General features: G+C 42.7%; 1 protein-coding gene across 1 annotated transcript in view; it reads right to left on the bottom strand.

Annotated features, from left to right (window-relative positions):
* LOC311522788 (solute carrier family 9 member C1-like) overlaps positions 1 to 26,148 on the bottom strand; it is a gene marked incomplete at its 5' end in the record, with an annotated part of 307,404 nt that overhangs the window by 191,275 nt on the left and 89,981 nt on the right. The window contains 3 exons of the mRNA XM_084632258.1: positions 16,724 to 16,805; positions 21,311 to 21,482; positions 23,778 to 23,921. Coding sequence (XP_084488384.1) covers positions 16,724 to 16,805; positions 21,311 to 21,482; positions 23,778 to 23,921 — 398 coding nt within the window. The remainder of the gene's footprint in view (positions 1 to 16,723; positions 16,806 to 21,310; positions 21,483 to 23,777; positions 23,922 to 26,148) is intronic.

Genomic DNA, 26,148 nt, shown 5'->3' with positions numbered 1-26,148 from the left:
TGTTGAGATAGCGTAATTATGCTGACGGGAGAGTGCTCTCCTGTCAGCAAAGCACATCTTCACCAGACACACTATAGCGACTCAGTGTCTCTAACTTGCTGTGAGGGTGAAAAGCCCAATAGGAAATGAACAGATGAATAGCCTGCAACTCCCACACATATATATGGAGAGTCATATAATGATAAGACCACAAACCTTGAGTTTGTAGGTTTGTTAACTGAGCTCCCCAAGCTAGAAAAGCAGCATTCATAAACAGAGTCAATGTGGGAAAGGGAGGGGCAAAGGGAACTCCAATATCCAGGAGATTGGTACTCGAAGCAGCACCCTGAAGTGCTCTTTAATTCACCACCAAGACAATGAAGGAACCCGGCAAAGGATGGTTATAAAAATGTTCATAGCCTTGAGAAGGAACATGATGCCTTCTCTTGGTTCTTTTAGCTTTTGGAGCCAGAGAAGATAGTGTTTACCACAAGTAGTTTGTATACTCTAGTGTGGCATCACTGATAGGTATAGCCACTCCAAAAGGCACTGCCAAACCCAGAATGTCCATGAGTCTGTAAGAACTCTCCTGGACCTCTTCAACAGGAATATCAAGAAAGGTAGTTACGTTCTTTAAAAGACCTTGGTAAGCCAAGCAGTCATCTTGCACAAGCGAGAAATCCCAAGCAGCTACAATTTCATCAGGCAATGAGGATGATGAGTGCAAAGGAAGTTGAGGTTGAGCCTCCTGCAGTGTAGTAGATGGAGGTTCCAAAGCTTTACAGGCCTTTAGAGTTTTGCTTGGTACTGACGATAACCTCTTGGACCCCCTCATGTGAGCTAGTAAATCATCTGCTAGGACATCTGAAAGGCTGAGGAACCAAGGAGGATCTGAAAGTGGGAGGCATGCCCCATGGGTTCCAGTAGTGCCATGGGTAAAGCATAGAACCCCAGCCACAACTTCTCCAAGGGTAGCTGTCTCTGAAAATCTGTTGGGTACCAGTAACAAAACTCCCTTCATGAAGGAGAAAGTAGTCATCTATCTCAGGACAAGAGCCTACCTCAGACTCCAAAGAAGACTCGGAGTTGCACAATGACAGTGGTGCTGTGTCAGGTGGTGCCGAGGTCTGAGGTCATCACTCTGGAAATACCAGTACTGGACTGCACTGGTCAAGGAAACACTGAACACTTGACACTTTAGCTCCCTACAATACTGAAGGCTGATTATAAACCTAAACTAAGTGTGTAACCAGGGCCTGAGGAGCCACCAGTACCAGCCAAACTGTCTCCTGTACCATCAGGAGTCTGCACTGAGAGGCAAAGTTGGTCTCATGCTGCTGCACAGGCTCCCGGTATTGTTGGTACAGAGGTATTTTCCTGGTGCTGATGATGTTACACAGAAATAGTTGGTACTGTAATGGAGTTTGATCTCAATACCCCAGGCATTGATGCCAGAGTTAATGACCCTTGATTCAAAAATATCAGTTCTGGGGAAGATCTCTTTCCCGAGAATGCCCTACCCTGTCCTCCTGAGTGCTTACTGATGAACAGTACTGGAGACCTCAAATATATAGTGGAGATTAGTCTCATGTCCTTGAATGATTCTGACCGCTTGTGCTTCTTTCTGGCACTGGGAAAGGGGATCAGAGCCAACATTATGAAGTAATGTCCACAACAGCACTCTTCACCAATTCCAAAGTATTCAGTGCGCACCCCGAGTGGGAAGGTTCAGCAGGCAGCTGCACGGTGGCTTCCATGAGGATATGGTGCAGTCTCACCTCTTTGTCCTCTTTTGTCCAGGGCCTGAAACCCTTGCAAGTCTGGCAGTGGTCTCAAATGTGATCTTCACTGAGGCAATTTAGGCAGGTGGAATCATGGTTAATCAATGGCATAGCTTTCTTTCAGCAGGCACAAAGCTTAAACCCAGAAGACTGAGGCATACCCCAGTACGGGGCATCAGCACTCTATAGATAAGAGGAAATCAAAACTGCAAAAAGAAATAATAAAAAAAACCTATATTAAACTGCTAACTAACCACTGACTAGTTTACAGAAAAAGAAAAAATATTCCCAATAAGGGGAGAAACTTGCAGAAGCAAGACAAAGCACTCCAACTACCAATTAGAGGCAGTAAGAAGGAACTGAGAAGGATCTGGGGTGGCTCTGTCCTCTATTCGATCATGAAGCAGCACAAGGCAGCAGAGGAAACATGCACTGCCCCAATGGTACTGCTAAGGGAAAAACTTCCAACTGTGGTGCACTGGGTGAACATATAGCCAAAGTAGAACATGCAATCACTGGAAGAATTTGCTGTGCCTTTGTCAGCCTCTGTCAGATTGAAAAGCCCTTCTCCATCAGATATCTTTTCCTGTGTAACTATCTATACCCAGTGATAAAGTCACCTCTCAACCAATTCTCTAATAAGGTCAATGAGTTGAGCCCTTTAAGCCTCACATTGTAAGGCTTGTTTGCCATCACCTTGATCTTTTTTGTGGCCCTCCTTTGAACATTCTTCCCTATTTCCATATCCTTCTTGAAGTGGATACCAGAAGTGGACATAGTTTTCTAGTAGTGGTCTTACCAATGTTCTGTACAGAGAAAAGATCACTTCACCTCTTCTACCTGATACTCCCTTTATATAATCAAGGATTGCATTAGCTTTTTACCACAACTTTACACTGAGAGCTCATGTTCAGGTAATTATCTACAATGATCTCTAAATCCTTCTCTTAGTCACCTCATTCCTAGACAAAGTGTCCCATCCTCTAGGTACAATATGCATTCTTGGTTCCCAGATGTATTAAAATGTATTTTGTTCGGTTGTGACCATTTAACAAGGTGATTCAGATAATTCTTTAACAGTAACCTGTTCTCATTATTTACAATCTCACCAATTTTTGTTACATCTACATAAATTTACCAGCAAAGATTTTATATCATCTAGATTGCTCACAAAAATATTAAATAGCATTCAACCAAGAACCAATCTCTAGGCAACCTCATTTGAAGCAAACCTGCTCATTGATATCATTTTGAGATCTGTCACTAAACTAGTTTTTAATCCATCTGTGACAAAGATCCTCCTCTGTCTTGCTCGGTCCTGCACTTATAGGCGGATTTGCTTGCCTCAGAGATTCACAGCAGCCCTCAGTTTGGCCACTTTTGCTAGTGGCTCAAACCTGCCATCCATTCAGCTAACCTCATCACTGGCCAGCATGGGGGAAAACAGAGAACAATCCCCACAGTCTCTGTGTCCCACCTAGTGGGTCGGGGACAGGCCAGATCCCTTTCCAATTTAGACCTTCCCTTCTTGTGTTTCTCTCACACACCAGATCAACTCCTCCTGTGTCTGATCAGGAGTTGGGCGGGAACCCGGGCCCACCCTCTACACCGGTTCCAGCCCAGGGCCCTGCGCATAGCAGCTGTCTACAATGATCCCTGTGACAGCTACAACTCCCTGGGCTACTTCCCCATGGCCTTCCCCCAGCTCCTTCTTTATATTCACTGCAGGATCTTCCTCCTGAAGCCTGATCACGCTTGAACTCTTCACTCCTCCAGCAGCACGCCTTCTCATTCACTGCTCCTGGCGTGCCCCCACTAACTGATGGGAGGTCCCTTTTAAACCAGGTGTCCTGATTAGCCTGCCTGCCATAATTGATTCTAGAAAGTTCTTAATTGGCTCCAGGTGTCTTGATTAGCTCTAGGGCAGCCCCTGCTCTGGTCACTCAGGGAACAGAAAACTGTTCATCCAGTGGCCAATATATTTGCCTTCTACCACAGTCCTGTATCCCACTGGTCTGGGTCTGTCACACATCTAATGTGTGCTGTTAATTCCATATAGTTCAAGTTTTTTAACTAAAATGTCACATGGTATTAAGTCAAATGCCTTGGAGAAATCCAAGCATACTATATCAAAACAGTTGCCTTTATACATTAGACCTGTAATCCTGTCAGAAAAAGATCACAGTTTTGTTTGACGAGACCCACCTATATTTTTAGTCTCTATTTCTTTGCTGATACTATTCTGAATTAACCATTCCATTATTTTACCTGGGACTGAACATCAGGCTAACTGGTCTATAGTTTGCTGGGTCATCCCTATTACCATTCTTAAATACTGGAACTACACTGGCAGTTCTCCAATCCTTTAGAATTTATGCGGTTTCCCATGATTTGTTAAAAAGGAAAGGTTACTCACCTTGTGCAGAACTGGAGCTCTTTGAGATGTGTCCCCTTTTGGGTGCTCCACCTGAGGCATGCCTGCACCTTCTATCAGAGGTTTTTGGCAGCAGTGCTCATTTGGTTTGCTTATGCACCTAGCTATCCTCGTGCCCCGTACCAAGGTTATATAGGGCTGCGACGGAGGAACCGCCCTCAGTTCCTTCTCTACCACACAGTCCTATGGTGATAAAACTCCAAAGCAGAGGAAAAGGAGTGTAATACCCATATGGACACATATCCGAAAGAACTCCAGTTACTGGACTCTCCTGCTTTCTTGAGTAGTGTTTCTATGGGTTCTCCACTTGAGGTGACTCCTGGCAATACCCTCTGGAGGAGGTGTGAGCTTTGGAACCCGGTCTAGAACTGTTTGCAGAACTGAATGTACCATTTGCTCTAGAGGCATGCAATAAGGCATAGTGTCTTGAGAAAGTGTGAGCTGAAGCCCATGTAGTAGTTTTTTGGATTTCTGTGATAGGACCATCTAACATCTTTCAGTAAGGTGATAAATGTGGACTGCAATCTGGTAGAATGGGCTGTGACCTTAAGAGGGCATGGCACAATAGCAGCAGTGTAACAGGAGAAGACGCAGCCAGAAACCAACTTAGAAAGTCCCTGGGTGGACAATGGAACCCCTTTAACTCTGTCTGCAATAGACACAAATAGCCTTGGAGAAATTAAAAAAGGTTTAGTCCTGTCCAAATAATATATTAGCAATCTACTAATGTGTAAAGTCTATAGGACAGCACCCTCCCTAGTCTGATGAGGTTTACCAACAGAAAACCAGCAGATGAATAGCCTGATTGATATGAAAGTCCAAGATTAATTTGAGTAAGAACTGTGAGTGTGGTTGGAGGCATCTCTTGTTCTTGAAGATGACAGCGTAAAGGGGATCAGCCAGCAAAGCCCCTCATTCACCAATCTTTAAGCAGAAGTAATTGCCACTATAAAGGTGGTTTTCATGGCCAGGTTTAAATAGGTACAGTTAACTAGTTGAAGGGAGGTTTCCATCAGAAAATTAAGAACTAAGGTCAAGTCTGGAACTGGGGTGGGCTCTGACATTCAGAAAGAGTCTGGATAAAACTTTGATGAAACTGGAAGTTGCAAGGTACGCAAATACCAAGAAACTTTACACAAGAGAATTAAATGTTGTGATGGCTTCTAGGTGAACTTTAATGGAGCTCAAAGACAGACTTCCTTGTTTTAGAGAGAAAAGATATTTTAGAATCTCCAAGATACGAGATTCAACAGGAGATAGGTGGTGGTGAGTGCACCAGTGGTAAAATCTTTTCCATTTCTGAAGGTAAGTTTTCCTGGTGGATTCCTTTCTACAGTTCAACATGACTTCTTGAACCTCTCTGGCACAGAAAAGTTCTAATCCCAAGAGCCATCTATGTACCAAGCCCTGAGTCGTAGAATGTTCAGGTGGGGGTGACAAACATTCTCCAAATCCTGAGTGAGAAGACTGGGCCTCAGCAGGAGATTGATGGCTGGCTGGCTGGCAGAAGAGGCAAAGTAGGTGAGGAAACCACATCTCTCTGTGCCAGATTGGTACAATCAAGATTACTATGGCTTTGTCCTGTCTGATATTATTTAGAACCATGAGGATTAGCGGCATTAGAGGGAAGTAGTCCAGGAGACTTCTTGACCAAGATAGGAGAAAGGCATCCGCAACCTTCCTTCAAACAGAATTTCACACATTTCCAATTGACAATGGTGGCAAAAATGGTGGAAAACCCTGATAAGAAATATCTGTTTGAGTATGTATATGTCGAGTTCCCACTCGTGATCTTGAGTGAAATGTCTGCTGAAGTTGTCAGCTATGGTGCATCAGAGGCTGGGCAAATAATCTACTGCGACTAGGACTAAGGGGACTATGCACCAGTTCCATAATCTAATTGCTTCTGAGAAAAGGGAACCAGATCTGACTCCACCATGTTGATTTATGTAAAACATTCTGACCCTGTTGTCTGTCATTACGCAGTCCCTATCACGGGGAGTAAGTGATAGCAAGTGTATCTCACAGCACTGAGCTCCAGAATGCTGATATGTAAGGCAGATCACTGGGCAGAACATTTGCCCTGCATAGTTTGGTCTAAGTGATCTCCCCATGCTAGGAGAGATACACCTGAAACTGTGGTGACAATGGGAGAGGGATGGTGGAAGGAAAGTCCAGAAAACACCTTGTCCAGATTCTTCCATCAGTTGAAGGATATTAACACACAGCTAGGAATAGAGAGTAATTTGTTCAGACTGTTTCTGTTGAGGGTATAAACTGTCCTGAGCAAGGCCTGCAAACAGAGTAGATGTAAGCAACTGTATGCCATGACAAAGGTACATGCTGCCATGTGCCCATAGAGTGGCAAGACACAATCTGGCAATGACCATGGGCTCATTTGGACTCATGTGATTAAGTGTGTCAAAGTGAGAAATCTGTCCTCTGGTAGGTAGGCTCTGGATGTCATGGCATCAGAGTACCCTCTATAAATTCTATCCACTATAGAGGTAAAAGGGAGGATTTTGCAGTATTGAGCTGAAGGCTGAGAGTGTAAAAGAAAGATATAGCCTTCTTTACCACTGACTGAACTTCTATGTAGGGATACCCTTTGAGAAGCCAATCATTGAGATGGGGAAGACAATTACTTCCCCTTGGTGAATCTGTGCAGCAACTACCACCATAATTTTTGCAAACACGCTGGGGGTGGTATACTCTAAAAGAGAGGACTCAATACTGATTGCTGTCCTAAAATATGACAAAGCAAGGGAGCCTCTTGTGAGAGGGATGTATCATGACATGAAAGTATGCACCTTGAAGATGAGGGTCATGAAATAGTCTTCCAGATCCAGGGATTGAATAATACTTGTGAGAGCTACCATCTTAAATTTTGGTTCTTTGACAAAGGTATTCAGTACCATGAGAACTAGAATTGGCCTTCCCCCCACCCTTCTTTTTGGGAAACAAAGTACTTATAGTAAAATCTGCTTCCTCTGTACTTGGTGGGAAGTGGTTCCATGGCTCTCAAGTGGAGAAGGGGAAGAACTCTTGCCTCAGGAGAGGCTCAAAAGATGGGGCCCTCAAAACGCATGGGGAAGGAGGGTGAGAGGGAGATATGGAGTGAAAAGGTGACGGAGTAGCCCAAGGTCATATCCTCCAAGACCCATCTGTTGGTGATAATCTGCTCCCATATGCTGTGGAAATGAGAGAAGAACCCAGAAAGGTATGAGGATGGAGGAGGGCAGGGTGGTACAACATTAGATCCAGATTGTAGGCGTGTGGTCTGGACTGAGGCATCAAAACAAATGGTTTGCAGATGATGGCTGCTGTGTTGATCAAGGTGCAATGGTTGAGAACTTTCCCCTCTGTATTCTGGGTTTCTTTTTAGGTGACTCAATACCGCATGGTAGGCAGGAAACTGGGATGGGTGGGATCTCTGAGCTGTCTGAGACTAAATCTCCTATTTGCAGGTATATATATGCTCAAGGAGTACTGGTTGAACCTAGAGTCCTTCAGCAAATGCAAGGAATCATTGGTGGATTCATTGTATAATTTAAGACCATCAAGAATAGGTCTTCTGCAGTGTTCTAGACTTCACATGGAAATCCTGAGGACTGTAGCCATGAGGCTCTATGCATGACTACAGCTGTGGAGATGGAAGGGTCTGCTGTGTCAGTGGCATTGAGAGAAGCTTGCAAAGTTGTCCTTGCAACAAGCTGTTCCTCTATGATAAAGGCATGAAATTGTTTCTTCTGCCCTTGTGAGAGGTGTGCAATAAAGGAATTAAATTTTGAACAGTTAATGTGATTATATTTTGCCAGAATTGCCTGTTAATTAGCAATTCCAAATGCAGGGTGGCAGATGAGTAACTTATGATCAAAGAGATCCAGGGCCGTCCTTAGGCATACGCAGCACATGCAGCTGTGTAGGGCACCCAAAAATTTGGGACACCATTCCCCTCACTGGCTGTGGCTTGAATCCTCTCTTCTCTGCCATCCCCCCCTCCCCTGGGCGCTGGACCAGTGGGCTTCTCCCCAATCCCAACCCCAACCCCACCCACTCCCTCCCTCGCTCCTCAGCTAGGTGGCTGAGGGCTCCAGCTTCCCGCTCTGCCGCCCCAGCACCAAGGAGCCCAGAGCGACACGGCTGGTCACTGGGGGCATGGCGGACTGGCCTGCCGCCACCCAGAGCAGAGTCCCTCCCTGGACCCTGCCGGGCTGCATCGCTCAGTCTCAGGCAGGGGCCGGGCCAGGACAGGAGGAGCGAAACTTCCATGTGAGTCAGCTGAGGGGGGTGGGGGGAGGCAGGCCGAGCAGGGGGGTGGGGAGGCTTAAAGTGAGAGTGCACTCAATGTCTCTCACACTTCCCTAACACACACACACAGGCTCTCACACGCACATATACTCTGCCGCTCACGAGTCACAGTCTCCCAATACAGATTGCCACACACACAGTCTTTCACTCCCCAACACACACACTGTCACACAGTCCCCCAACACACAGTCACACACACACTGGCTTTCTCTCGGTCTCTCTCACACGCATGGGTTCTCTTTCTCTCTCTCTTACACACACACATGTATTACTGCTTTACTGCTTTGTACTTCCTGTCAAAATGCTCGTGGTGAGCCAGGAGTGGCTAAGGGCTGCAAGAGGGTTGTGGGCTCTGGCAAGGTGCAGCCCCCATCTGACAGTGCGAAGCCTGCCTTGAGCCACTGCCGCAGTGTCTGCTGCGTACAAAGCTTGGTGTGTGTCAGCAATGGCAGGGGGAGTTCTGGGGGTCCGCAGGCGGGGATGGTGGCTGTGCCCCCTCAACACACTGGTGGTCAGTGGTGTTGGCTGGGGACCACCTTCAGTGGAGCATAGAGGCACCAGTTTAATACTACTGCATAGGGCCTCATAAATCCTAAGGAAGGCCCTGAAGAGATCTATATGCTTTTGGTCTTTATCGTATGGGATATGCTTATATGGTGCTACTTGTTGTATTCATTTACAACATCAACACCTAAAGAGTTAGGGACAAGATGAGAAAATAAAAATTTTGAACTTGTAGCTAGAATGTATTTTTTTTTTTTGTCTGCCCTTTTAGCTGCTGGAAGCAGTGGCAGGGGTCTGAGAATTTGTCTTGGCAGGTTCTAACGATGTTTTGCTTACAGGAAGGGTACCCTGTGCTGCAGATGGTCTTTGAAAAACATCCAGCAACTTGTGCTGAGTCTCTTGGACTTCTTCTAATGGGATATCAAGAGCGTCTGCCACTTTTTTCATTTAATGCTGAAACTGTCTAAAGGCATTTACCGCAACTGGAGGTGGCATAACAGCTTCATTCAGGGTAGCGGTTCTCAAACTTATTTGATCGTGCCCCCCCTTCTTTGTATCTGTAGTTGTTTACGCTTCACCACACTGCAGCAAAGCAAACGGATTAATGTACAGATGGAAACAACTTTGTATAATACTATGCAAGCTTAACAGAAATCCATCAAAATGCACAGTGCCATCTGAGGACCTGATATGTCTGGAGGAATCAGCTTTGCTAGTTATTCATTGATGTGAGTAAAATGTGTGCAGTAAATTTTTCCCCCTAAAACTTCATGCCCCCCCTCCCAATACATTCTGCACCCCTCCAAGGGAGCCCATCCACCTCCCAGTTCGAGAACCTCTGATTTAGGGAAGAGGAGGAACTATTTGTCTGCGGGGTTGCCTCTTCATCTGCTCTCCTTTCTTGCTTCTCCATCATCTTGTTCTGAGGTGCAGAGTGCTGTGGGGGAATGGAGAACGTTGACTCTGGAGTTCCCTGTAAGCACTGGGTACCTTAGACAACAGTTGGTGGTGAACAGCCCAAGGGTCCCAATATGACCAGGGGTGGGGAGAAAGGAACCAGAATTAATCATACTAAGAAGGGTGTTGAGCAGGTCAAGGTCACCCAAGTCTTGAAGTATCCCTTGAAGGAACACATTCAGGAGATCGTAGTCTAGGGTAGGGTAATCATAAAAGCCCTGAACAGAAATCTGAGAGTCTGAAAGCCCTAATCTACATAGTCTAATGGAGGAACATATAGAGGAGGAATGATTGTTTGCCTCACCATACACAAGGGTACTGCGGAATCAGGTGGTACTGGCAACAGGCGAGTGTGACCCTAAGAGCATGATCAGCTATGCCTGGAGGGGTCTAGGTGCAGTCTCGCATGTTTCACCACATAAGTGCAAGACTCTAGGAGGCCCAGGAGTCTTAGACAGCTCTGTGCTGTTGAAACTGGGTGGATCTTGAGGGACCTTACCAGGGCCATGATCGCCTCAAACTGGCCTCCTAGGAGAAAGGCTCTGGCCTGAGTGGAGACAAGTACTGGTCTGATGAACTCTATCCTCTGTACTGGGACGAGGGTAGACTTCTGGATGTTTATTAGTAGGCCTAAGGCCTGGAAAATCAACTGAATGAGGTGGAAGTTGGACCCCACTTGAACCCTGGACTGGCCTTTGGACTACCCAGTCGTCAAAATATGGGAAGACCTGTACTACCCACCATAAGGCCACCACTACCGCTATACATTTGGTGAAGACCCGCGGAGCAGCCGACAGGCCAAACAGAAGTACCGTGAACTGGTAGTGTGTATGGTTCAAGACCTTCTGTGTCCTCAGAAAATCGATATGTGGAAATAGTTGTCCTTTAAATCGAGGGTGGTATACTAGTCCCCAGGATCCAGAGAGGGAATGATGGAAGTCAGGGAGACCACGCAGAACTTTAAGTTCTTGAGGCACTGCAGGTCTAGAATAGGCCTGAGACCACCTTGGGCTTTCAGAATTAGGAAGTAAAGGGAGTAGAACCCCTCTCATCTCCAGATTTGTGAAATCTCTTTCACTGCTCCCACCTGAAGGAGAGACTCCGGATCGTCTAGCCAGTGGTGGCACTCTGCTCTCAGAGACCACTGAGTAGGAGCACAAGAGGGAACCCTGGGCTTGGGTCATGTCAGGGTAGGAGTGCCTCAGAGAGTAGCGCAGGTGGCTCCGAGGGTGAGAGGAGAACCCCCCTTCCATCTCTGAAGAGAAAGAGTCCCGTGCTGTATGCCCAAAGACAGTACCTCTGGAGGGCCTCCTGGATCACTGGTACCAGCTGTTGCAGTCCTGAGTTTGAGGTGTAGCCTGACTTAGGTCTCACTCTTTCCCAGTCCCCATGCCTGGTCATCTTCAGCACTGTGGAATGACCCCTCTCAGACGGCTGCATCTTGTGCTTCTTCTTGGGTACCAGGAATGGTGCAAAGAGACTCACACGGCGGGAGGAGCACTCTGCACCAATGCCGAGGTACTCGGTGCTGAGTCAGAGCAACTCAGTTCCAAAGTGGGTCTTAGCGCTGCTTCCATAAGAATGACCTTCAGTCTTGCCTCTTGGTCCTTTTTTGTGTGAGATTTGAAGTTCTTGCAGAGCTGGCAGCGATCTCTTATGTGAGTCTCTCCCAAGGCCTTGAGACAACTTGAGTTCGGGTCACTCAAGGACACTGGCTTGCCACAGGCCTTGAAACCCAGTGACAGAGGCATGCCGTGGCATTGAGAAACGAACCTACTTCACTAACTGATGGAGAAAACTCCAAACATTTACTAACTAAAACTTTAAAAAACCCAAAAAACATACAACCAAATCAACTATATACACTGTAAAAAGAGTGAAAAAAACACTGGGAAAAGCTTGCCGAAGCAAAGAGAACAGTTCCAACGCCCTGTCACAGACAGTAAAAAGACACTGAGGAGGCGTGGGGTTGGCAGGGCCCTTTATCTTGGCAATATGAGTACATGGCACCAGAGGGCACTAGAGCCAACCCAACAGATACCATTAAGGGAAAAATTTCTGGTGACTCTGCTCAGGGCGTGCACACACCTACATTGGAATAAACATGTGCAAGCCCTCAAAGAACAATTTTTCCTTCTACACATTACAAACAGATGTTTAAGGAGGAGTTTGTCCTGTTATCTAGTAAGATTAAGTGATCTGTAAGGGATACCCACCAGTACCCCAACTTACTAGTTAGAACTTTAATACATAAGCACTCAAGGTCCTATTATTCTGAATCATCTATGACTCTAACAGGTAATAGTGTCTTATGTTGAGTGCCATTCCCTTTTTCCCATTCTCTCCTTACAGAACAGGTTGTAATTATGAATTTTAATGTTCCCGTTATAAGATCCATCCCAACAAGTTTCAGTAATAACAAAAATGCCACATTTTTTCTCATGAGTATTCAATTCTTCTTGTTTATTGTATAGACACCAAGCATTAGCACATAAACAATTAAAAATCTGTTCCTTACATGCTTGGATATGTTAATATGCATGATGCCTTGAGGTTGGTTTTCTTATTTGGTTGTTTGTGTCATGATTGCCCCATTATCACTCTCTCCTTCTACGGTTAGTATAAAGCCCTCCTTGACAATCCTAACTATTCCTATCACACAGGAGATTGGTACCATAATGCTGAGAAGGAGGCCATCAGAATCACACAACCCCCCTCTCTCCACAATATCTGCTGCAATGTTCCACAAAACTTCCCCCCCATACACACACCCTTGACCCTTATAAATCACCTATTTAGCCAGTTATTCAGTTTGACAGTGCTAAGAGCTGCATAGTCATGCAATCTCCATACCAAATTAGAGCATCATCTGTGGTTTAATTCTCATTTTTAACATCATCAGATCAGCGTAAAGTGCTCTGCAAGAGAAATGGAATTCTGCAGTAACCCATAGTCTTCATTCTTAGAAATGTTTGTGTAGTGTGACAGCAGATTTATTTTACAATACTGCACAATGGCTTAAAGCTAAGGGTATTAATAAAGCCCTGAACCAGAGAAATAGTTTTATTGCTTTTTCCTTTCCTGTATCTGCCAACACTATAAAAGTGCCTTTTCTTCAAACTATCTCCTTGTTAACACATGCAGTGCCACCATCTTGGCTGGGGAGGCAGAGGCTTGATTGGGGAGGAATGACTGGGAAAGAGAGAGAGAACAATAAGCCATGATAGGAGTGTGTGGAGCAGTACACAATAAGCTTAAGTGATGGTTGTGTGTTTACTTTTTTAAAAGGGCGGGGGCAGTGAAGAGTTTGTACACCCTCCCACATGGCCACTATTTTGAGTAACTTGTAGAGAAGAGGGGTTAAAAACCCAGGAGGCAGACAGAGGGTAGACCAACATCTGGCAGCACCCTGATGACACCTGGAACTAAGTTGTTTAAATCCCCTCATAAAGTTGTAATATAATATATCATACAATACTTACTGGAAGTTGTACCCTCCACAGGTTGGGTTTCTGCTGGTGATCCAAGTGCAACCTCTAGCTGTATCTTGGACAGCTCCTTGGTCTCTGGAGCAGCATCTGTCTCTTGGTCCACTGAGTCAATATCCAGTACTTCATTAACAATCTCCTGGTCTGCATCCTGTTTGACATCAGTGGGGGTGTCCTCAGGGGTGTCTATACAATGCAGTGATTGTTTGGTGGGATCTCTCACAAATATATGGTTCACTCATTGTAGAAGCTACAAGCTCTCCCAGAGGTCCTATTATTGTCCTTCACAGTCTTATAACAAGTGCTGGAGTCCTAAAAAAAGAAGGGCTGGAATCCACTTCCAGTGCTATCAGTCATAAGTAACAGTACCGGAAGACATTTCTGGCATGCTGGAATGGTGTTCTGGGGCATTCTGGCATGACTTGAGCCCTACTTATAATCCAGTTGGAGTACCTTCCCTTAATGCAGCACGTGCTTGGATCCTGGTGGTGACCTGCTCCATTTGTTTGGATAGCTGCGTGTATATTTGTGCATTGCAGTGGCTAGAATTCAGAGTGGTCTGTACATGCTCCTCTCCCTAAAGGGCAATTAAGTCCTGGCCCCTCAGCATAGGACTATACTGACACATGAGGCATGACTGCTTAATAATCAGGAGTATGACACACATATGTGAATTCCATGAGCTGGAAATGCAAAGGACAGCACCTGGATGTGCACCAGCACTTAAAAAGAGAGGTGACATCCAGTCAGGATGACCCTGGAACAACAGAGGGCACACAAGTAAACAGAAAGGCTGATCCAGGTAGCTGGAATACCTCTGTGGGATACCAGTAGGAGGACTTATAAGATCATAACAGTTGCTTGGGATGGGGATGCATTCACACACACTTCTTTGCAGATAAACTCATCCCACAACTCAGCAAACCTGCTTCCAAAGTAGGTTTAATTACGTGAAATAACTCAAGTTAACCTGCAACAAATTTCAAGTGTAGAAAAGCTCAAATCCAGGCTTCTCCCTATTGCACCTCGATGCTTTCTTCAATACAACTGTTGGACTTATCTCCCTCTTCTTGTGCATGAAACTAACTCCCTAAAATACTTCTGCAAAGGCTTTCAACAATAATCGTTACAAAATTTACCAACATGAAGCTTCTACCACCAATTGCTATATTATTTATGAATCAACTGTTTAGCGACTACCTGATCTAGACTCAAATCAGGAATTGGAAGTGATCTTAAGAGGTCATTTAGTCAATCTCCTTGCCCTGACACACTGAGGCAAGATTAAGTATATGGTGACAATGCCTGACAAATGTTTATCTAACCTATTATTTAAAACCTTCAATGATTGGAAGTCTACATCCTCCGTAGGTAACCTGTTCCAGTGCTTAGCTATCCTTATAGTTTGAATGTTTTTCCTAACATCCAACCTGAATTTCCCCTGCTTCAGATTAATCTGATTACTACTTGTCCTATCCTTGGTGGACATGGAGAACAATTAATCTCTATCCTCTTGTAGGTACTGCTGCCCTGTCAGTTATTTCCCATTTTGTATTTGTGTACTTAATTTTTCCTTGCTAGGTATAGTACTCTGTACTTATCTTTACTGAATTTCATTTTATTGATTTCACATCAATTTTCCAGTATATCATTATAATTTTGAATTCTAATCCTGTCTTCCAAAATCCTGTCTTCCAAAGAGCTTGCAACCCCTCCCAGCTTGGTGTCCTACACAAATTTAAAAAGTGTACTCTCCTCCATCAACCAAGTTGTTAATGAAAATATTGAACAGTACTGGATCCAGGACAGAACCCTGTGGGAACTTACCAGATACGTCCTCCTAATTTGTCAGCAAACCATTGATAACTTTACTCGAATACAGTTTTTCAACCAATTGTGCACCCATCTTACAGTAATTTCAGCAGTACCATATTCCCCTAGTTTATTTATAAGAATGTCATGTGAGACTGGATCAAAAGCCTTACTAAAGTCAGGATATACCACGCATATATCTCAGATGTTTATACAGCATTAATACTTAGTCCTGCCATGAGTGCAGGGCACTGCACTAGATGACCCCTCGAGGTCCCTTCCAGTCCTATGATTTTATGATTAAGCACATTATCAGTACTCAATACACAGTGGTTGCTTTGTCATAATTTTTGCTGTATAGAAAACTGTAAAAATATGTTTTTAATTAACTCTTCCCATGTAAGCAATAGCTTCCCTCAGTGGTTATCAAAAAAGAGAAGGCTAATTTTACTCTTCATAGATCAATATGCGCTGTGGCTCTTAAGTTGGTCACACTGTTTTTCATGACCGCCCATCATCTTCACTAGCCACTAAAAGCAGGGACTTGACTGCACTTTAAATACAAATGGCTATAGCCTCCTTTGTAAAATAAGTCTTCCTTCTCAAATGTATATTACTCAATATATCTGCTCTCTTTTCAAAATTCTACTGTAGAATGGTGAAGAGGAGATATACAAGAGAGAATTACTTCCTGGACAATGTGTGTACTGTACTGTAGTTTTCCTTATGTCCACATCCAACTTCCAATCCTGCTGCCCATTTAGGTTGGAGGACTACAGATTTTTAACTGTGGAAGCTTCTGGGCTAAACCAGAATCTGCTGTACTGGTGATTTTATAATCACATTTGTCTGATAGGTTGTTTTGCTTGTTTATTTTGTTTGTAGTCTTCTACCTCTTTAGTAAGTGGACACATTATCTGCCAGGAATTCTGTTATGTGACAGGGAAATCTTTGACAAACAATTTATCATTAAATAATTTTGAGTATTTTCACTCCTGGACAGAACTAGGAGTGCAGATATGTACAAAATTTTGTTAAAGAGAGTTCATTAAATATATCAAACCTTAAAAACATTGATTTGAGGCTCTATTTTATCTTATTTAAACAAGATCTTGATAAATCAATTAGTTCTTAGATAAATTAATTTTAAATGTCTGTACAAAGGGGTATTGCTGCAAAAGCAGTACTGGAGTTATAGTGAACTCAATTTTGATAACTCTTATATCATGCCTTGTTTTGTGATTTTTATATATTTTACTATTTTGTGTTAATTGTCCAATTAATATATCCATGCAGAATGCACTGTAAAAAGTAATAAAATTACACTAGTGCACTCAATCTAATATCCACCAAATAGGCCAGAACTGAACAAAGCAGATTTTATAAATTAACTGAATATCAAAGATGTTATTTTTAATATTTTCCTTCCCTCCCCAATATGAATGGGTGTGTTTTACCCAATGTTGTAACCAGCTTTTTCACCGTGGTAGAATTAATCATCAAAGTCATTACTGATGCTGTTCCTGCATGCAGTAATATCTAAAACAGAAAAACAAAGACAGCATGTCACCACTTCAAATCAGTGTTATCAGCAGTACAAAGTAAAATGCAAATTATTTCGAACAGTGAGGTACTCTACATATTTTCCATAAACGATGCCTTTGCTGACATCATCTTCAACAGTGCAACACAACTGTATATCTTCAAATTGTGGATGGTTTTATTTATAATTTTGCTAAATTTAATCATATGCTCTTCACAGCTAACAGAATGTCCAAATAAGGAAAATTAAGTTAAAAGTAATTCCTTTTTATAATAAAATATTTTAAAAATATTGAGTATTTAATAATGCTTTTCATTAGTATATCTCAAAGCACTTCACTCCTTAATGTATTTATCCTTACAACACCCCATGAATTAAGGAATTATTATCATCCCCATTGCCCTGAGGGACTTGTTCAAAGTTACAGAGGAAGTCTGTGGTGGAGCAGGGACTCAAATCCAGATCTCCCAAGCCCTAGGGTAGTGCACTAACCACTTGACCATACTACCTTTCTTTTGTACTGTTCTTTTTTTCCCATTCTGCCAAGAGGAAGAAAGTATGAAGAGATAACATTATAACCCCACTAGCAGAAAACAAGATTGTAAGATTGGTATATAAAAACACCAGTGCATCCATTTCCTTCCAGTAAGACTATTCAAGAGCAAAAGACAAGGAACAATCAGGTAGTTCAAAAAAACCCAAAACCAAATTAACTCCCTCATCCCCACCCCCCCAAAGGAAAAAAAAACCCACCCACACTCTCAAGTAGCACCGAGGACCAAGGAGGTGTAGGAGGGGACAAAACTACAACAAAAGGAATTACAAACAAGTAATTTGCCTTTGTTACACATCCCTCTTCTCCCATCTTACTAATAGAGAGAATGAACATATGATAGATGTAGTAAACAGGCCATCAGTGATTACCTTAAAATGTTACTTGTAGCTTACTTTACATACTACATGTAAGCACATTCTGGCCAACAGAAATGTTTTCTGAGGAGGAGAAATCTAGCTGGTAGTGACATATTGCAATCTGTAGGTAGCCAAATAGCAACTATGCAGATGCCTTTAACCCTCCAAGGTATAGAAGAGTGGCACTACATGAACTTGAGGCTCAAGGACTTAGCATGTCCTAACCAGTATCTTGGTGGCTGCTTTTTTTCATTGTCACCCTTGAAACAACAAAAAAACTGTTTTACCTTATTAAAACTTTGAATACAGGAGAGAGAAAACTTTAAAGTCCTTTTCACACACAAGGAATATTTTTTGCTGAGAGAAGTCAAAGTCCAGGTACAAAGCGAAGCGAACAATGGTTTGATTCATGTGGAACTCAGGATTCACTCCAGACATAAACATGTCTGGATCCGAAAAGTGACCATGACCCATTGAGATCCTGGGTGAAATCCTGACCCACTAAGTCCACGTGTCTCCATGGTGGTCATCCCTATCTTGAAAGAACTGAAGAGATGGACAGATAACTAAGAAGCTATGTTCTTTAACCCTCAGAATGGAAATGAATGTCTCTACAAATGCCACCTTTAGAGAAAGCAATTAATTTTTTTATTTTCCCAATGTATCAGAAGAGAGCCCATTAAACTTGTAAAACAAAGGACAAATCCCACTGAAAGTGCATTGGTCAGTGCAAGTGCCATTTAAAATTTGAAGCGCAAAACAAATATTTCAAATACATCTGAGAACATATTTCTTTCCTGGTGATAGGTCCACAGATATCAGATACATCTGAAGCATGGATTTGTAGGGTGTTAACTTTCCTGGAAAACTTCTAGCAAGAAATTCAAAATGATCTGAAGCAACATTTCATGTAAGCTGCACGTACAAGTGGATGCAGCACACAATCACAAAACAAAAACAAAACTCCATAACCATTATTAGAAATGGAGTCAGGAGATTGGATTGATAGCTGTCCTACCCCTGTTTGCACAGTTTGTTAGGCAAATCAATCAACCCTGGTGCCACAGTGACAGGATACAATATAGATACTGTCCCTATGGCACCAAGACTGGTCTGACTTCCTGATCAGTGGGATGTGCTCATTTCAGTCTTCGAGAGTTTGATGGTTCTGCCTTGATTTACATTTTGGCAAGATGGCAGATATGGGAGATACGGCACTGAGGGGGGAACTTCTTTGGCTCCCTTTAACTCTGGTGATTCTCAGCCCCCCCAGTCCTAGAGGGATAGCCCCTGCAAACTGACCTGGTGTGCTTCAGTCGTGGCTTTAATTTCAGAGATATCCTCTGACATTTTGCTAAGCAGAATCTGCTCTTCAGATATCTGCTTTAGAATTTTATAGACTTGATCCAGGGTCCAGGCAGAGGGATCTCCTCTGTAATTGGCGTCATGCTGCCCTGCATAGGGCTGTCAGAGAGCCTCTGCTTCTTTGTAGTTTGGGGCAGAGGGTGGTGGGAGAGTAAGAGGAGGAAAGGGTGTTCCAAAAACAGATCCATCTGCTACTAAGATGTTAAAGAGGAGGATGAACCACTTTGAGACAAAAACTGTGACCTTAGAATAATAGCAGATGTCAGTGAATTTTAGTGGAGCGGAGCAGGAGCGCCAGATCTAGACAGCCATTTTCTCTGCTGGCTCCTAGATGTCCTCATCTCTGGTCTCTTAAGGAAGCCTCTCAGACATATATAAACCATTGTCCCATTGCCTAAAATCATATTTAGCTAATAAGGCATGAAAATTGGCCATACAAAACTTCAAGACAGCAGATAAACTTTCCTCCCCAAAAGTTCCTTCTTCTTAGGTCTTTTATCTCTTGGGGAACACCTAGAAAGCCCACGCAACTTCAATTTTTATGAGCTATTTTTAAAAACAGCAATCCAGCTACCAGATGTATAAAAAATGTACTCAAATGCCTTTGGAGGAACTTGGTACCCGAGATCTGCCCTCTAAGATACGGCCAAGACAAGGCAGCAAGAGTCCACCACAAGTTTTTAGCAAGTTCAAGGATGTCTTTGTTAATAGGCATGGCTAATTGATCCTGGGAAATCAGATGCAAAAAAAGCAAACAATTAATGATCTCTCTACTAGACAATTCCAAGGGAATGTCTAGTATGTCCACCATCCTTTCAAGGAGGTCCTGAAGTAATCTACAGTTAACATATTTGATGGTGTCACAGCCTCATCAGGTGATACTGAGGATATGGATAAAGGGGTAGGTTGGTCTTCATATTCCTCCACATGGCCTTGCTGCTCATTCTGAGATTCCTAGTGATGCAGGTTCTTAAGAGTTCCTGAAAGGATAACTGAGTCTCTCCTGCTTGATTCTTAGAAAGCAACGATTTCCCCCTGCAACTTGATTCAGCTGACTAAGGAGCTGATGGGAAAAAGGTGAGGGTCAAATGGCCACATTTGTGCCCCATAAGATAAGGCATATGGTGCCATAAAAGGGTGGGATCCATGGAACAAGACCTGTATAAAGCATGAAATCTGAAGTGAGAAGGATTTCCACCGAGGTTGCCTAGATGAAGGCAAAAACATCCTTGGAGCAAGACTTGTACTACCATGCAGAGCTGAGGATGCAGGTGAATAAAATTCCTCTAAAGGAAGAGCAGATCCCTGAGGTACAGAAACAGAGAGAGTTTCAGATCTTACATGAGAGTAAGCAATGATACCATCAATGCTGGAGGCAGAGATTTTCATTTTTGATATCTTAAATTCTGGTACCACCACAGTTCTAAACACAAGACAATTGAGAGATATCTAACAATGGAGGTTCCTGTTCCAGAATCATGAAAAGTTTCACAGGAAGGAATATAGGACAAAATTTTCAAAGTGAATACCTAAAGTCAGGCTACTAACTCCAGAGATAACTAAATAACTGGCCTGATTTTCAGAGTGCCTAAATATGGATTTAGGACCCAACTTCAAGCATGCTCTTTTTTTAATCTTAGCCATAAGAACTTGTAACAAACACAGTTCCACATAACAGTATCCCTAGCAGAAAATGGACTAGTTCACAAAGGCTCACATGATGCACCTGGGTCCACATAACGTTCTAAGAGGGACCGCTAACTGTAGTAAAAATATTTCTGTGTTAATTACATAGGTATAGTGAAAGTATTGTTGAAATAATATTGACCCGTTGTATAGTATGTGAAAATTCAGATTATATATAAACATTTAAACAAACTAAACTGCAATGCATTTTTAAATACAAAAAATAGCATCTACATGCATATTTCTATTATGAATTAAAATTAGTCAGACCAGATTTTCAAAGTTAGCCACTCATAATTGCATGAATAGATTTGAATGTGCTAATTTTATGTACCTAAATAATCTGTATGTACTTGTGCTGGTTTTTTTATGCAAGAGTTACTCATATGCAAATATATTTGGCTGACTTACTTTGAAAAATCTGGCCCTGAATGTCCTTATAGTTCTTTTATCACTTATTCCAACAAAATGTACAAGTACAAGTTATGAACAAGTTTTGAAAAAAAAGGTAGATAGCCCTTTTAATTATTTTTTTTACCATGTTCTTCATTGCTGCTGTACCCGGATCTTTTGATTGGCTAATCCCAAGAGCCATATTCAAAGTAAAAGTTCCCCTCATTCCACTCCAGACAATGACAGCTCCCCAGCGCCAGTTAAATCCATAACCAAGACGGCTCAGAAGAGGGCTCAACAACATAACAACTAGACCTCTGTGTAAATAAAATAATAAGATAATGAGCAAAAATATCAATGCTCAGAGATAGACACATAGAACAGGGTGTCATCAGCATATTGAAAGCATTACAGTCCAAACCTTTATACAAACCCTCCAACAATCCCATGCACATGTTGAACAGGAGGGAAGATAAAATGGAACACTAGAGAACTTCAAATTGTGCTCTTAGTGGGAGGAGCTACGATCCCACACCGTACCATGGGAACATTAAGCCAGGAAAGGAGAGCTACCCAAAAGCAGCAGCATCCACTTTTGATGCAGTGTGCAAGTGAATCAATATTACCTCACAAACTATGGTATTAAAGATTGCTGATAGATCTAACAATATTAGCATAGATACTTGATCTTCATTCACCACCAGGAGATCAAAATCAACAAATGACAATAGTGCATTTTCTGTCCCATATCCGGGTCTGTACCTAGACTGGCAAGGGTCAAGTAGATCAAAGGCATTTAAGTACTATGAGAGTGGTCTTACTGCAAACTTCTCTATAAACTTGAGTGACAGTCCAATTTGGATACTGGCTGATAGTCAGCCAGATTGTCAGCGGTTTTGTTGTACTATTGGTGGAGTTTTTTGTTTTTTTATTTGACCAAAAAGTCCCACAGCATCTACCTGGGATGAGTGGTTGATACGCTGGAGGGCAGGGATAGGATACAGAGGGACCTAGACAAACTGGAGGATTGGGCCAAAAGAAATCTGATGAGGTTCAATAAGGATAAGTGCAGGGTCCTGCATTTAGGACGGAAGAACCCAATGCACAGCTACAGACTAGGGACCGAATGGCTATGCAGCAGTTCTGCGGAAAAGGACCTAGGGGTGACAGTGGATGAGAAGCTGGATATGAGTCAGCAGTGTGCCCTTGTTGCCAAGAAGACCAATGGCATTTTGGGATGTATAAGTAGGGGCATAGCGAGCAGATCAAGGGACGTGATCATTCTCCTCTATTTGACATTGGTGAGGCCTCATCTGGAGTACTGTGTCCAGTTTTGGGCCCCACACTACAAGAAGGATGTGGAAAAATTGGAGAGAGTCCAGCGAAGGGCAACAAAAATGATTAGGGGTCTGGAACACATGACTTATGAGAGGCTGAGGGAACTGGGATTGTTTAGTCTGCAGAAGAGAAGAATGAGAGGGGATTTGATAGCTGCTTTCAACTACCTGAGAGGTGGTTCCAGAGAGGATGGTTCTAGACTATTCTCCGTGGTAGAAGAGGACAGGACAAGGAGTAATGGTCTCAAGTTGCAGTGTGGGAGGTTTAGGTTGGATATTAGGAAAAACTTCTTCACTAGGAGGGTGGTGAAACACTGGAATGCATTACCTAGGGAGGTGGTAGAATCTCCTTCCTTAGAAGTTTTTAAGGTCAGGCTTGACAAAGCCCTGGCTGGGATGATTTAATTGGGGATTGGTCCTGCTTTGAGCAGGGGGTTGGACTAGATGACCTCCTGAGGTCCCTTCCAACCCTGATATTCTATGATTCTATGGATTCTACCTTCAGAGAAGCTGGAATGCTTTCCTAGTTCTAAGGGAAATGCTGCTTTTCTCTGCTAGCAATGGACCCAGTACTTCCTCACTGGCCTTCACCGGCCAAGAACTACTCAGAGCAAAAGACATCATTTAGGAACAAAGTGCTCCCAACATTGCTAGTTCCTCAGAAGTCACAGACTAAACTCTGAGAAGATATAGCATTTGTCCCCTTCAGATTTCTTTCTGCAGCCATAGAAGCAGACAGTTCATTCCCAATCCATATGATTTTATCTACAAAATCTGATATTTTGTCCCAACAGACTCAACCACAGAATGATGGTAGCTTGAATTACTTAAGCTGACTACCACACAATTTTGCCATTCAAAATTTTGTAGCACTTCCTCTTTGCCTCTTATACAGCAAGGCCATAAGAGTTCAAATATTCTCTATGAGGCAACTGATCAGACTCATCCCATGATTTAGCAAAGGAATCCTATTAACAAGGTTACCCTGCAAGCCCACAAAATGCTAAGCATTAATGTAATTCCAGCAATTACTGTTAGAAGCTGAACTCATTGCTGTTAGTGTTAAAAAAAATCTAAAATAAACATAGAATTGTATTTCTGAAAGCACCCCGACATACCAGTGCCTGCATTAACAAAGAAAATGCAATGCAGTTTAAAACATCATAAAACAGATAACCTCAATATTTTTAAAGCCATATGTGCAATCATGATTTTAAAAAGGCAGGGGGATGGGGCAGAGGGTTGTCCTACATAGGGGCAAACAGTAGTCCTTACCTTATAAGGTTCAATGCAAGATAGAGTGTTAAGATATAAAACAAATCACGAATAGTCACATATGGAAAGGATTTTACAGCTATCACAATTCCAATTATAATGAATATCATAACATGAGCCAAAAATGTCAGCATTGACCAGAACCTATGTTAAAGAAAAGCACAGAGATAGATTATAAAAAACACAGCACTAGTCTTCATTTCAGAATCAACACTAATGTAATCCTCATATTGGTTGATTATTCCCAGACTACTGTAGTTGGAAGCTGTTATCTGCTATTCCCTGCTATTATCTGTAACATATTGCTACAGTATATCACCAAGGGTCAAGAATTTAACAAGATTCAAAGAGGGACTGGCAGCAGCACCCCTATGTTCACCCCTTTCATAGGACTATGATAAATTTTGTACAAAGTATGCCTTGTGAAGTATCATTTGAAAACTTATAATCTGCTGAACCTTATTGTCTGAGTAAAACATGTATCAGCATTGTGTATTAATTTATAAATTCTACTATATGACTGTTATTGTAATATGCTATAATTCTGGATAATAGCCATGTCATAACCATACAGATAAGCATAAAATCCCTCCTTTACCTGTAAGGGGTTAAGAAGCTCAAATAACCTGGTTGGAACCTGACCAAAAGGACCAATAAGGGAAGAAGATCCTTTCAAATCTGTGGGGAGAGGTTTTGTTGTGCTCTCTTTTGTTTTGTGTTCTCTCAGGACAAAGAGAGGCACACCAGGCAGAAAAAAAACCCTCCCCTAAAACCCTACCTGAAATAATTATCTAGATTACAAAAATTGTAAGTAAAGCAAGGAAATGCGTTAGATTATCTTTTGTTTTAGCTTGTGAATTTTCCCGATGCTAAGAGGGAGGTTTATTCCTGTTTTTTGTAACTTTGAAGTTTTGCTTAGAGAGGAATCCTCAGTGTTTTAAATCTTATTACCTTCAAAATTACCTTCCATCCCGATATTACAGAGGTGCTTCTTTTACTTTTTTTCTTCACAATAAAGTTCTGCTTTTAAGAACCTGATTGGGTTTTAGTGTCCTAAAAACCCAAGGGTCAGGTGTGTGCTCACCTTGTTTACCTATTTTGTTGGTATATTATTCTCAAGCCTCCCCAGGAAAGGGGATGAAGAGACTTGGGGGGATATTTTGGGGAAACAGGAACTCCAAGTGGTCCTTTTCCTGAATCTTTGTCTAGCTCACTTGGACAAGGAAGGATTTGTGCCTTGGAGAAATTTTTAACGTAAGCTGATAGAAACAAGCTTAGGGGGTCTTTCATGCGGGTCCCCACATCTGTACCCCAAAGTTCAGAGTGGGGAGGGAACCCTGACAACCCATAAGACCAGTTTCTCAGAAACAAAGACATACTGGCCCCAGCCAGGTGTTAAAGCAGCCATTCAGCAGCAGGCGAGAAGGTGTAAACAAGAAATGTACATTTCATCACAGGGATGCTTCATACCTCATGTCGGCAACAGACTGCATGTCACCTGCATTGCAGCTTGGGGTAATTCTCAAAGAGGGGAGAGTGGTATAAAAATGTGAGACAATGCCCTCCACTTCACCTTTTCTCCTCCCATCTCTTTGCTGAAAACATCAATGAATACCTGGAGGACATTGAACTAAGGGGGAGGGGTCCAAGGCTGCAAAGAGACTCAGCCTATGAAATTTACTACAGCTTATGATCAGAAAAACCTTTTGATTTTAAGCTTTTAAGTTCACTTAACCTGTTAAGTTGGGTATTAGCTTGCATTTTTATCTTTTCTTCTTTTCTTTTCTATCCTGACTTTTATGCATAATAAATTTATCTTATTGTTTTATCTAAACCTGGTGTTTGGGAACCATCGCTTGGGATAACAAGATTTGTGCATATCATTTTCCTTAGATGAAATGACGGACTTTCTATGAGCTTGTATTGTTCAGGAGGGTACTGAGAAGTACAAGATGCACACATCTGGAGGAAAGTCTGGGAGTGGGAATCTGCTGATTACAAAGAAGGATCACAGGAGGAAACATAATGAAAGTATGATAGATATTTCAAATGCTTGCAATCTCTTTGGGGACTATATTGTATTAAGTGCATGAATGGTATATGAATGTGGGGGGAGGAGGAGGGAGAGGAGGGCTGCCACAGTTCCACCAGGAGCTAAGAACAGTGTGGGGTGATTCAGATTAATCACTCAGGTTGTAAACCCCCCCCCCCCCCCCGCAAAGAGGTACCAGCCCCTGGGGAGGCTTGCATATATGGGATTTTTCCAGAGACCAACAGACAAAGAAAGGGCTTTTGGGCATAAAATGGCTGTGTTTAAGCCTGCTCAGGGCCTTCTTTCTCATCCAGCAAACAGAGAGGACCTCCTGTCCAA

The sequence above is a fragment of the Lepidochelys olivacea genome (assembly GCF_965140295.1).
Source record: "Lepidochelys olivacea isolate rLepOli2 genome assembly, chromosome: 6".
Lineage (NCBI taxonomy): Eukaryota > Metazoa > Chordata > Testudines > Cheloniidae > Lepidochelys > Lepidochelys olivacea.
This window is presented reverse-complemented; position numbering and strand designations above follow the sequence as displayed.